General features: G+C 39.6%; 1 protein-coding gene across 1 annotated transcript in view; it reads left to right on the forward strand.

The window, feature by feature from the left end:
- TRPM1 (transient receptor potential cation channel subfamily M member 1) overlaps positions 1–13821 on the forward strand; it is an 84477-nt gene that overhangs the window by 52475 nt on the left and 18181 nt on the right. The window contains exon 16 of the mRNA XM_077263921.1: positions 6990–7010. Coding sequence (XP_077120036.1) covers positions 6990–7010 — 21 coding nt within the window. The remainder of the gene's footprint in view (positions 1–6989; positions 7011–13821) is intronic.

Here is a 13821-nt window from a genome sequence, read left to right on the forward strand (position 1 = left end):
CATCATTGTCCATATACTACGGGGACATGCATATTCTAGAATACCCGATGCGTTAGAATCGGGCCACAATCTAGTATATATATAGTTAGTAAGGCCGAAAAAAGACATTTGTCCATCCAGTTCAGCCTATATTCCATCATAATAAATCCCCAGATCTACGTCCTTCTACAGAACCTAATAATTGTATGATACAATATTGTTCTGCTCCAGGAAGACATTCAGGCCTCTCTTGAACCCCTCGACTGAGTTCGCCATCACCACCTCCTCAGGCAAGCAATTCCAGATTCTCACTGCCCTAACAGTAAAGAATCCTTTTCTATGTTGGTGGAAAAACCTTCTCTCCTCCAGACGCAAAGAATGCCACCTTGTGCCCGTCACCTTCCTTGGTATAAACAGATATATATATATATATATATATATATATATATACAGTAAAGACCAAAAGTTTGGACACACCTTCTCATTTAAAGATTTTTCTGTATTTTCATGACTATGAAAATTGTAAATTCACACTGAAGGCATCAAAACTATGAATTAACACGTGGAATTAGATACTTAACAAAAAAGTGTGAAACAACTGAAAATATGTCTTATATTCTAGGTTCTTCAAAGTAGCCACCTTTTGCTTTGATGACTGCTTTGCACACTCTGGGCATTCTCTTGATGAGCTTCAAGAGGTAGTCACCAGAAATGGTTTTCACTTCACAGGTGTGCCCTGTCAGGTTTAAGGGATTTCTTGCATTATAAATGGGGTTGGGACCATCAGTTGTGTTGTGCAGAAGTCTGGTGGATACACAGCTGATAGTCCTACTGACTGAATAGACTGTTAGAATTTGTATTATGGCAAGAGAAAAGCAGCTAAGATAAGAAAAACGAGTGGCCATCATTACTTTAAGAAATGAAGGTCAGTCAGTCCGAAAAATTGGGAAAACTTTGAAAGTGTCCCCAAGTGCAGCTGCAAAACCATCAAGCGCTACAAAGAAACTGGCTCACATGAGGACCGCCCCAGGAAAGGAAGAACAAGAGTCACCTCTGCTTCTGAGGATAAGTTTATCCGAGTCACCAGCCTCAGAAATTGCAGATTAACAGCAGATTAGAGACCAGGTCAATGCCACACAGAGTTCTAGCAGCAGACACATCTCTACAACAACTGCTAAGAGGAGACTTTGTGCAGCAGGCCTTCATGGTAAAATAGCTGCTAGGAAACCACTGCAAAGGACAGGCAACAAGCAGAAGAGACTTGTTTGGGCTAAGAACACAAGGAATGGTCATTAGACCAGTGGAAATCTGTGCTTTGGTCTGATGAGTCCAAATTTGAGATCTTTGGTTCCAACCAGCGAGTCTTTGTGCGATGCAGAAAAGGTGAGCGGATGGACTCTACATGCCTGGTTCCCACCGTGAAGCATGGAGGAGGAGGTGTGATGGTGTGGGGGTGCTTTTCTGGTGACACTGATGGGGATTTATTCAAAATTGAAGGCATACTGAACCAGCATGGCTACCGCAACATCTTGCAGCAGTATGCTATTCCATCCGGTTTGCGTTTAGTTGGACTATCATTTATTTTTCAACAGGACAATGAACCCAAACACACCTCCAGGCTGTGTAAGGGCTATTTGACCAAGAAGGAGAGTGATGGGGTGCTGCGCCAGATGACCTGGCCTCCACAGTCACCAGACCTGAATCCAATCGAGATGGTTTGGGGTGAGCTGGACCGCAGAGTGAAGGCAAAGGGCCAACAAGTGCTAAGCATCTCTGGGAACTTCTTCAAGATTGTTGGAAGACCATTCCTGATGACAACCTCTTGAAGCTCATTAAGAGAATGCCAAGAATGTGCAAAGCAGTCATCAAAGCAAAAGGTGGCTAATTTGAAGAACCTAGAATATAAGACATAATTTCAGTTGTTTCACACTTTTTTTTAAGTATATAATTCCACATGTCTTAATTCATAGTTTTGATGCCTTCAGTGTGAATGTACAATTTTCATAGTCAAGAAAATACAGAAAAATCTAAATGAGAAGGTGTATCCAAACGTTTGGTCTGTACTGTATATATTGTAATTTTTTGTTTTTTTCATTTTGAAAATTACAAAAAGGAAAATGCAAAAGTTATTGGCACCCTTGGAGATTTGTGTGCTAAGAGCAATTTGACCAAGGTTTTAGACCTTGATTAGCCTATTAGAGTTATGGCTTGTTCACTATCATTGAAAGGCCAAGTGATGGAAATTTTGCAGCTTTATAAAAACCTTGCCACCTCTAACCTTGTACTAAAAAACAGCAGCCGTGAGTTCTTACAAGCAGCTGCCTAGCACTGAAAATGAAAATGGTGGATGTTGCCCTTTCCTCAGTTCAAAATGTAATTAAGAAGTGGCAGTTAACAGGAACAGTGAGGCTGTGTGCACACGTAGCAGATTTTTTGCGTTTTTTTCGCGGTTTTTCGCTATAAAAACGCTATAAAACCGCGAAAAAAACGCTCACATTAAGCATCCTATGTAACAGAATGCAATACGCATTTTTTGTGCACATGCTGCATTTTTTTCCTGAGCGGAATCGCAATCCAGAAAAAAACGCAGCATGTTCATTAAAATTGCGGAATCGCGGCGATTCTGCACACATAGGAGTGCATTGATCTGCTTACTTCCCGCACGGGGCTGTGCACACCATGCGGGAAGTAAGCAGATCAAGTGCGGTTGTACCCAGGGTGGAGGAGAGGAGACTCTCCTCCACGGACTGGGCACCATATAAGTGTTAAAAAAAAAAGAATTAAAATAAAAAATAGCGATATACTCACCTTCGGGCGGCCCGACCTCCTCAACGGCTTCTGTGGTGTGTGTGAAGGACCTGCGATGACGTCACGGTCACATGACCGCGGGTCACGTGACCGCTACGTCAATGGAAGGTCCTGAACACAGCATTAGGAACGGAAGCCGCTGAGGTGAGTATAACCTTTTTTTTTATTTTTTTTATTATTTTTAACATTCTGTCTTTTACTATAGATGCTGCATAGGCTGCATCTATAGTAAAAAGTTGGTCACACTTGTCAAACACTATGTTTGACAAGTGTGACCAACCTGTCAAACAGTTTTCCAAGCGATGCTACAGATCGCTTGGAAAACGCTAGCACTTTGCAAGCTAATTATGCTTGCAAAACGCTAGTTTTCTGTGGGTATATGCATGCAAATTCTGCATGCGATATACCCGCGGCAGGAGGCGCAGAATTGCCGCGGAAATTTCCGCGACAATTCTGCTACGTGTGCACATAGTCTGAAGGTCAAAATAAGGTCTGGAAGACAAACCAACATTTTCAGCGAGAACTGCTCATAGAGTCGCTAGAAAGGCAAATCAGACCTCCCCCCCCTGACTGCAAAAGACCTTTTTCAAGATTTAGCAGACTCTGGAGTTGTGGTACATTGTTCTACTGTTCAGAGACACATGCACAATATGGTCTTCATGGAAGAGTCATCTAAAGAAAACCTCTCCTGCATCCTCACCATAAAATTCAGGGTATGAAGTATGCAAACGAACATCTAAACAATCCCTGATGAAGGAATATGCCCTATTCCGAAACTAGTAGGAAATTGGTCCACCGTGCTATCTGTAGCAAGTCACGTGAGCAATCACATGACCGTGACGTCACGCAAGGTCCTGCAGAGGCAGAGAACCGAGAGCTGCACAACAGCGCATAGTCGCTACTAGCAGTGAGCGAGCATAGGGCTGTTTGCCGCCGGCCGGGGCACTGCCTGGAGCCCGCTCACGTGAAAGCAAAAGAGGAAAAAAAACTCCACCGAAGCCGCATTTTTCCACATTTGGACTTTTACAAAGACCGACTAAAGGGAACTGTGGACATTATCGACTATACCGCACCAGGTAAAAAATCAATTTATTATCTCGCTCAGAATTTCCTTATGGTAATGTCGTGCTCCACGGTGGAGCTATTTTAAAACACAGCACAAACTTATTTTTTAATAGTTTTTTAAAGTCATATAAAAGGTGCAAATATTTATTGTTTTTTGGAGGTATTTAGTGGTCACAAAACTGGAGAACCCAGCGCGGATTATTTTTATATATATACCTGTTTATAGCTACTAATACAGAAGGGTGGCACTGTATTTGTATCCACTGCAGGATTCACAGTTTCTGAAGCCCTACTGGTGTGCTTAATTTTATCCCCTTTTTGAACATCTAAACAAGCCTGATGCATTTTAGAAACAAGACCAATGAGATTAAAATAGAACTCTTTCGCCGCAATGATCAAAGGTATGTGTGGAGAAAAAAGGGCACAGAATTTTCAGGAAAAGAACATCTCACCAACCACTAAGCATGGGGTGTATTAATCATGCTTTGAGGTTGTGTTGCAGCCAATGGCATTGGCAATGAAATTTCAACAAATTCTTGTTGCAAACATAACACCATCTGTAAATAAGCTGAAGTTGAAAAGAGGATGGCTTCTACAAATGGATAATGATCCTAAACACACGTCAAAATCCACAATAGACTACCACAAAAGGCGCAAGCTGAAAGTTGCAAATGGCCCTCACAGTCCCCTGATCTGAACATCATTTAAAATCTGTGGCTAAACCTCAAAATAGCAGCGCATGCAAGACAACCCAGGAATCTCACAGAACTGGAAACATTTTCCAAGGAAGAATGGATGAAAATCCCTCAAGCAAGAAGTGAAAGACTCTTGTCTGGCTACAAAAAGTGTTTAGAAGCTGTAATACTTTCAAAAAGGGCGCTAGTAGGCACTAACCATGCACGGTGGCCAAACTTTTGCATCAGCGCATTTTCCTTTTTGTAATTTTTTTAAATGTAAAACATGAAAATATTTTTTTTTGTCTAAAATACAAAGGAAATGTGTAATCTTTAAAATTAGGCCTTTTAAAGATCATTTTATCTTCAAATTGCTTAACTACAATAACAGTAATATCGACCAGATGTGCCCAAACTTTTACATGCCGCTTTATGTAGTATGTAGAACAAATGACCGTTTCATTATTATTTGTACAAATATCGCTTGGAATCACCAAGTTAGAGTCACATACTTACTTTCTACATTGATATCCATACAAACAGTGCAGTAAGGTGTGTGTGTGCTTTATAGCAGCTGCAATTAATGGTAGCTATTTGTCATAAAAGTGGCCATACTGTAAGGGTGCATTTACACGGCACAATTATTAGGAAAGAGCATTCCTAGGAATACCTGTTTCCCGATTTTGCTAAAGTGTAAACAGGTTGGCAATCACTCGACATGTATTCACATGCATTAAACCTGTCAACAGAAATAAAGGTCCCCACACACATTAAGGTACCGTCACACTCAGCGACGCTGCGGCGATATAGACAATGAGCCGACCTAAACTAGATCGCTGGAGCGTCGCTGTTTAGGTCGCTGTAGAGACGTCAAACACAGCAGCTCCAGAATGATGCAGGAGCGATCCAGTGACGTAACGGCGACTCACTTCTCATTCTCGCTGGTTGTTAGCTCCATGTCAAACAGCCGGAGTGTACCGACTGGCTAGAAGGAGACGCTGCAACGCCCCCTATGCTCGTTGCTCGCGTTGTTGCTTTTGATGTCAAACATGACGATACACGCCGACCTGGTGACAAAATAAAGTTCTGCACTTCTAGTTCCGACCAGCGATGGCACAGTGGGATCCAGATCGCTGCTGCTTGTCAAACACAACGAGATCGCTATCCAGGACGCTGCAACGTAACGGATTGTTGTCGTTCTCATTGCAAAGTTGCTGAGTGTGACGGTACCTTTACACTAACATCAGTCAATATCAACTGGTTTGGCTGATAGTCCAATATGGAGGCAAAAGCAGTGGAATCAGTGGAGATAAAGATTCAGTGTGTCTGATTTCAGATTGTAAATCTATTTTTCTCTAAGAGATAAGCTGCCTCCGGAAATGTTCTCTTAAAGAACACAGAAACGCTCAGTGAGGGAGTCCTCTTGTGTCGGGCGCTATAGCTGTTGACTGAAAAATCGTCCAAACCATCAGCCGACAACCCTCAACCTTTTACCCAAAATGTTAACAGGTTCACAGTAATGATCTTCTATGTTCTGGTAGATCTAGGTTAATGTCAATATTAACTTTTAACAGTAACTAATTAAACTTTTTTTAGTAATTATCCTACAGGAACTACAAGGTATGAATTTTTGGAATACATGGCATTACCTTATTTTACTTCCTTCTCTCTCTTCTCATTATGTTATTTCCTGTCTCAGTGCCCAGTTTATGCTCCTTTAAAAGCTGATGCTCAGCAAGATCCATGTACTATATTCAGTCTGTGTGTGTGGGACTTTCCGCTCCTAAACCAATACTCAGACGGGAATTCCCGTACACAGACTGTTTGCATGCAGTGTATGGATATTGCTGGGCAGCAGTTGAAAGGAGCTTCTAAAAGAGCATAAACTAGATATTGAAGCATTGCAGTGTAGTGTTTGTGAGTGAAGAATGCATAAAAAGTAAAGAAGGATATTGCAAACATTCATAACTTTGTAATGCCTTTATGATAATTGTAAAAAAGTAATTAGTTACTCTTAAAATAATGTCTTCAAATGGCAGTAAGAAGTCGGGGAAGGCAAGAAAGTGGAATTATTCTCCAAAACAGTCAAACTAGTTGGTCCTCCTTCTGGCTTGATTGACATCTCACAGCCTGTACGTTACCTCCCTCCATTGTCCTTGCACTGGACACTACTGGATTTCACTGCCAGTTTCTTCATCAGTTTTTCTTTCAAAATATAAACTGATAACAATTATTATGTTTTGTGGTATCTGTTATGACATCCTTTTCCATGTATAGATAATCACCGAACATGAACAAAGATAAAGAGAACAGATATAATATAATAGTTATTAGTGAAGATCAAAATATAGATTATAAGTTATATTATTTTTTAATGTATCGTTTTCTTGGTTCTACCATATATCATTTCTATAATGTGATTTTTATGACTTTCTCATGTATTGTATCTTTTTTTCTGAACAGTGTACGCAATGGAGATAAACCGTAAGTATTTTTATGTGATGTTTATCACTTTCAAATATGTTAGTGAAAAAATAAAATGCGTGGGACAAAAGCCTAATGTCTAAATGACATACGTAAATCACATCCCAACTGTTCATGAAAGTGGAGGACGGTCATTCCTGTAATAGTATTACAAACCATATTCAGCAATACAAATCCCTTCTAGGAGTCCAATTCACTTCTAATAAATGAATCTACATGTTTTATTATCGTCATTTTTAGATCCAAAATTCAGTGCTGATTACTTTCATTATACCTTTGTATTACAGTCTCATGTTTTTATATACAGAGTTCCCAATCCCCTGCATAGACATACATGTAAAGCATACAAATGTTGCTACCATTAAAAGATGATTCTATCATTCTGCTATATTATAGAAGCACTCCAGAAACATTTTTCTTAATTGGCTTCCAGAAAACAGCATGTACAGTCAATTTTCTTACCTGTTGCTTTTCTCTTGACTTGTTATCTCCATTCCATTCTGCTATTATTCATTGGAAATCTTATTGAAAGGCATATTTCCAGATTTTATAGTTACCCGGGCTCTACCCATATGATAGTGGGTAACTGACTGATTACTAGAGGTCCGAACTCTGGTAATTTACTGTTTATGGAACTGTCAAAAATTGCCAAGCACTGATCTTGGATTTCTCTGGCAGCATCATACTTAATTAATAGAGCGAAGACTGAGTACTGTATATATATATTTCCACTCCATTCAAGAGCCATGATCTTGGGATCCACAGCCCCATTCTAGGGATTTCCAAAATAGAAGAAAACGAACGAACGGCACCAGAGGAATATATTCAGCGCACATGCAGATTCTAGGAATTGCTTGCGGTCCCTCAGAAACGACCCTGAGTGATCAGTAAGTTGTGCCGTATCCTAACTTTCAATTCTTGAAATACGCTTTTAGGCTGGAGTCATTCACAATGTATTAAAAATCTGCCCGATTTTGTCTGCCGAGAATCGCACAAATGTTCTCCGTATGGTGATCCGTATTTCATCCGTGTGCAATGCCAGGATGCGTTTTTCTCAAAAAAGTATCCGTGTGTCATCAGTATCTCATCCGTATGGTAAGATTTTCTCAGACACTTGCAAAATGAGCAAATAATGGCTGAGCCTTTCCTGTCACCTGCCCAATGCCTCAGAATTTCTCGCAAGTCACACTGATGGTCCGTGTGTAATCTGTATTTTTCTCGCCCCCATAGACTTACATTGGCGCTTCTCAGCTGAGATACGCGGACAATCGCAGCATGCTGCGATTTCACTCGCAAGTGTAATACGGACGAGAAAAAAGCGGAAGTATTACAGACTAGTGTGACTCCAGCCTTAATGTGAGTCTCATATGAACACATAGTGAAGAAAACATTTCATAGACACGTAAGAGGCTGTATGATTTGGGAGTCAGAGGCTTGTGGTACAACAGAGGAAAAAAATTGAGAGATAATTCAAGAAAAATGACACCACTAGGCAAAATAATGGTGCTGTCATTAACAGATTGCCAATTATTAACTGACCAAATGATAAATGTTTGACCGGCGTCACACTAGCGAGTTTTACGGACGTATGAGCGCAGAAAATACGTCCAGAAAATACGCATTGCACACGGCCCAATGATTCTCTATGGGGCAGCTCCTATCTGCCGTATATTATGCATCCGTAATATACGGTATGTGTGACGGGCGTAGAAAATCGTAGCATGCTGCGTTTGTCAGCGTATTGCGCAAAAAATCTGCCAATGAAAGTCTATGGGGGTGAGAAAATTACGGATTACACACGGACCAGCAGTGTGACTTGCGAGAAATATGCAGCGGTGTTCTATAGAAAAACCAGTAATTCAGTGCGGTGTACAGTAAAATCACACTGACAGAATAGAATAGAATAGGTAGAATAAATGTGTACACATAGAATGTATATATATATATATATATATATATATATATATATACTGTATATATATATATATGTCAGTGAGACACATATATATATATTTATATTTAATTCAGCGCTAGATAGCAGAGAAGCCAGTAATTCAATTGCCGACTTTTCCTCTCTCCTTCACAAACCCGGCAGGATATGAGACATGGCTTACATACAGTAAACCATCTCATATCCCTTCTTTTATTACATATTCCTCTTTACTAATGTAAGAAGTGTCTGTGTGTCAAATTTGGGGTCTGTAGCTATTAAATTAAAGGGTTAAATCACGGAAAAATTTGGCGTGGGCTCCCGCGCAATTTTCTCCGCCAGAGTGGGAAAGCCAGTGACTGAGGGCAGATATTAATAGCCTAGAGTGGGACCATGGTTATAGGACCCCCCCTGGCTAAAAACATCTGCCCCCAGCCACACCAGAAAAGGCACATCTGTAAGATGCGCCTATTCTTGCATTTAGCCTCTCTCTTCCCACTCCCCTGTAGCGGTGGGATATGGGGTAATGAAGGGTTAATGTCACATTGCTATTGTAAGGTGACATTAAGCCAGGTTAATAATGGAGAGGCGTCAATTATGACACCTATCCATTACACTGGTCAACAGCATTTTTGGTGCCAAAGATATTTCATCGAATTTAGGGTATTTTTGGGGTGCTGATTCTGAATATGTCATCAGTTTTGCCAGATTGGCTCAAGTTTTTGAGATTTTTGGTATCTTATTTATAGCACTTGTTGGTAAATGCGACGCATCATCTCATTAATTTCTTTGGATTAGTACTTGAACTGAGCAGTTCTCAATATAGTTTTGTGTTAATTAGTGTTCTAAAAGTTTGTTCATAGCTTGATTTTTGCACTAACTTTATGTTGTTGTCTGTTTTCCAGTGAAAAGCATGAACTCATCAAGAAGAAGTTGTGTTAACGAACCAGACTCATTCTGTTACATTTGTGGTGAATACACACTGCCAAAACATAGAAGAAATATAACAGACTTCGTAAAAAAAGTGTATTTTGCCTATTTTGGGGTTATGCTTGGGGACCAAGACAAGTTTTGGGCACCACACATAGTGTGCAAAGCATGTATCGAATTATTACGAAAATGGAGCAAAGGACAAAGAAAAAGCTTCAAATTTGGTGTTCCAATGGTGTGGAGAGAGCCAAAAAATCATCATGATGACTGTTATTTATGGTAAACACAGGTACAGGCACATCTTCACAATGAGGGACAGGCCTTCTTGCAGATTCCATGTTACTCCCATTTTCGTTTCTTATGCTTATTGAATCCTTGCACTTGCACTTGCACTGCACAGAAATAACAGTCATCATGATGATTTTTTGGCTCTCTCCACACCATTGGAACACCAAATTTGAAGCTTTTTCTTTGTCCTTTGCTCCATTTTCGTAATAATTCGATACATGCTTTGCACACTATGTGTGGTGCCCAAAACTTGTCTTGGTCCCCAAGCATAACCCCAAAATAGGCAAAATACACTTTTTTTACGAAGTCTGTTATGTTTCTTCTATGTTTTGGCAGTGTGTATTCACCACAAATGTAACAGAATGAGTCTGGATCGTTAAGACAACTTCTTCTTGATGAGTTCATGCTTTTCACTGGAAAACAGACAACAACATAAAGTTAGTGCAAAAATCAAGCTATGAACAAACTTTTAGAACACTAATTAACACAAAACTATATTGAGAACTGCTCAGTTCAAGTACTAATCCAAAGAAATTAATGAGATGATGCGTCGCATTTACCAACAAGTGCTATAAATAAGATACCAAAAATCTCAAAAACTTGAGCCAATCTGGCAAAACTGATAGCATATTCAGAATCAGCACCCCAAAAATACCCCAAATTCATTTAAATATTTTGGACACCAGAAAAAAAATTTTTTTTTGTTGACCTGTGTTATTAATCCAATAGTACGAAATGGTTAATTAAACACACACACATTATTAAAAAGTATTTTAATGAAATAAAGACACATGGTGTTTTAATATTTTATTATACTCTCAATCCACCTGAAGACCCTTGTCACCTGAAATAAAGTTTAAAAAAACAAACAACAATATTCCATATGTTCCGTCATTCAGTTTTGTCCCAAGCTGTAAATCCATCTGAAGGGGTTAAATCATTTTACACACAGGAGCTCTGCTAATGCAGCTGTGCTCCTGCCTGTAAAACTTGGTGAATGAATGGAATGCAGGGGAATGTACTGTAGTTACCTCGAGTCGCGGTGATGCGCCCCCTGCTGGATGAACTCATATGAACTCGAGCCTGGGAAAATATTCTGAAAAGTTCCCAGGCTCGAGTTCATATGAGTTCATCCAGCAGGCCATACGAATGACACACGGATAAATTTGTGGGTAAAAATCGCATCCTCGCATTGAATACGGAACTGTATTTTGGGACAATTACTGCGTATTATGGCCATAAAAAACGGACCGTATTTTCATACGCCTAGTGTGACGCCGGCCTTTCTGGGAGTGCTTCTTCAATAGTTTGCATTGTAGGGAACATGCCAGGTGATGTATGCTGCCTGAGGCACAGGCAGCATGAATCGGGGATGAGCTCCCTAATTGCTGCTCTCTGTGTTTTATCATGAACCATTGAGTCACTGCATAGAAAATGTAGTTTAAACAGGATGTGCATGTCTTTGCTGACTTCTTTAGATCTCCCCCTATGTGTGTTCCCACCCTTATAATTTATCTCCTCATTCCGTGCTCCTTTTTAAACTATTGTTTTCTCTGAAATGCCATAAAGTTTCACAGTAAATCATAGATTTCTGTAAATAGACAGATTCATGGTGCCTGTGGTTCAGGATCACTTTGCAGGTTCCCTTTAACCCCTTCACAACCTTTGACATATTTATGTCAAAGGTCGTTTCCTGTCTTTCATATGATCTCGCGCATGGAGTCTACATCTTTCCCCTCACATGATGACTGATTTATTCAGCCATCAAGTGCCTTTAACAGACGTGAGTGGAGCAGTGTTCCGCCCATGGTTGTTAACCTGTTAAATTCCACTGTCAATCACTGACAGCGGAATTTAATACATGCCTACACAAAATGAGTCCTTAATCCCACCCATTGGCACCCAGCGATCAAGTAACAGGGACGCCGATAGGTTTTCATGACAGCCGGGGTTCTGTTGATGAGCCCATGCCTGTCATTGTGAGTCTCCTGTGAACTCCAGCCCATGGTTAAAGCTCTGCTATGTATATCACAAGCAATCGGACCATTTCAGCTTCAAGTCTCCAAAGGGGACTATTGAATTCAGTAAAAAGTGTTCATAAAAAGGTTTTAAAAGTATGAAAAAAATGAAAAAACCCACAAAGGTTCAAATCACCCCCTTTTGCCCTATTGTATTGATAATAAAACAATAAAACAAATACACATACTTGATATCACTGCTTTCAGAAATATCCGATCTATCAAAATATAGAAACATTTAATCTGATCGATAAACAGTGTAACGAGAAAAAAATCAAAAAGCCAGAATTACGTTTTTTGGCCACCGCCAAATTACAATATAATTAAATAACAGGTGATTAAAACATTGTATCACCCCAAAATGATACCAATGAAAACGTCAGCTTGAGCTGCAAAAAATAAGTTCTCACACAGTCCCAGATCCTGAAATATGAAAATGCTTCAGGTCTCAGAAAATGGCGACAGAAGCAAAAATTTATTTTTTACAAATTTCTGAATTGTTTTCACCATTTAAATATAAAAAAAGATACATGTTTGGTATCTGAGTACTCATACTGACCTGGAGAATCATATTGACACCTCAGTTTTACCATATAGTGAACATATTAAAAAAAAATATATGAAATTCAACTTTTTTTGTAATTTGACTGCACTTGGAATTTTTTTCCTTTTCCAGTACACTATATGGTAAAATCAATGATGCCATTCAAAAGTACAAGTCATCCCGCAAAAAAAAAGCCCTCATACAGCCATATTGAGGGAAAAAATAAAAATGTTATGGCTCTTGGAAGAGGAGGGGGGAAAAACTAAATTGCAAAAAAGGAAAATCGGTCATGAAGGGGTTAAAAAGGTGGTCCATGAATTAAAATAATGGTCGCAAAGCAGGAAATGCTTCTAACAACATAAAATCAGAATATAAAATAACTTAGAAACTCCTGGCAGAGGTAGGCATGCACTTCAGATTTAACGATCACCATCAAAGCATTTACACTGCATAATGCTGAACGAGTGTTCCTAGGAATGCTTTCATGTTAATTATGCAGTCAAACAGGCTGCCTGTCAACTAAGGAAAAAAAAATGCTCCATTTGTCAGGTGAAATTATATTAATATATAATATATATCATATATATACTGTATATATTAATATATATGAATTACATTTTGGTTGCTCAAAAGATCATAGTTCTCAGCGGCACATCATCCTGTTAAACAGTACCTGTGCTGTCGAGAACAATCTATTACTGATCGTTCTGTGCACATCTGAACTGCAGTTGGCCTCTATAAATAGGCTAATAAATGACCAATGACCCAAAAACATGTTCCCAGCTAGTGATAAGCAGTGTAAATGAGCCGTTGCTGGAGCAGCCGGTGCCAGATTAAGATTTTACTTTCACAGTGATGCCGATGATATAATTATACAAAAAGGTTCCTCTTTAGAACTGTCAGCACTTTCACAGGACCAGCAAACTGCTGATCCCCCCTTAAACCTATGTATGCAAAAAACTAATTGGAAAAAATCTATCTGTTGCTATAAAGTGGATACAGAGCATTGTATCGGAAAGCAGAGCACTAAAGCTGGTTTCATATTTGCGGATGAGGGGTACACAGGCTATGCAGATATATGCGGATGCCTCCACATGTGTC

This window comes from Ranitomeya variabilis, chromosome 5, assembly GCF_051348905.1.
Source record: "Ranitomeya variabilis isolate aRanVar5 chromosome 5, aRanVar5.hap1, whole genome shotgun sequence".
Lineage (NCBI taxonomy): Eukaryota > Metazoa > Chordata > Amphibia > Anura > Dendrobatidae > Ranitomeya > Ranitomeya variabilis.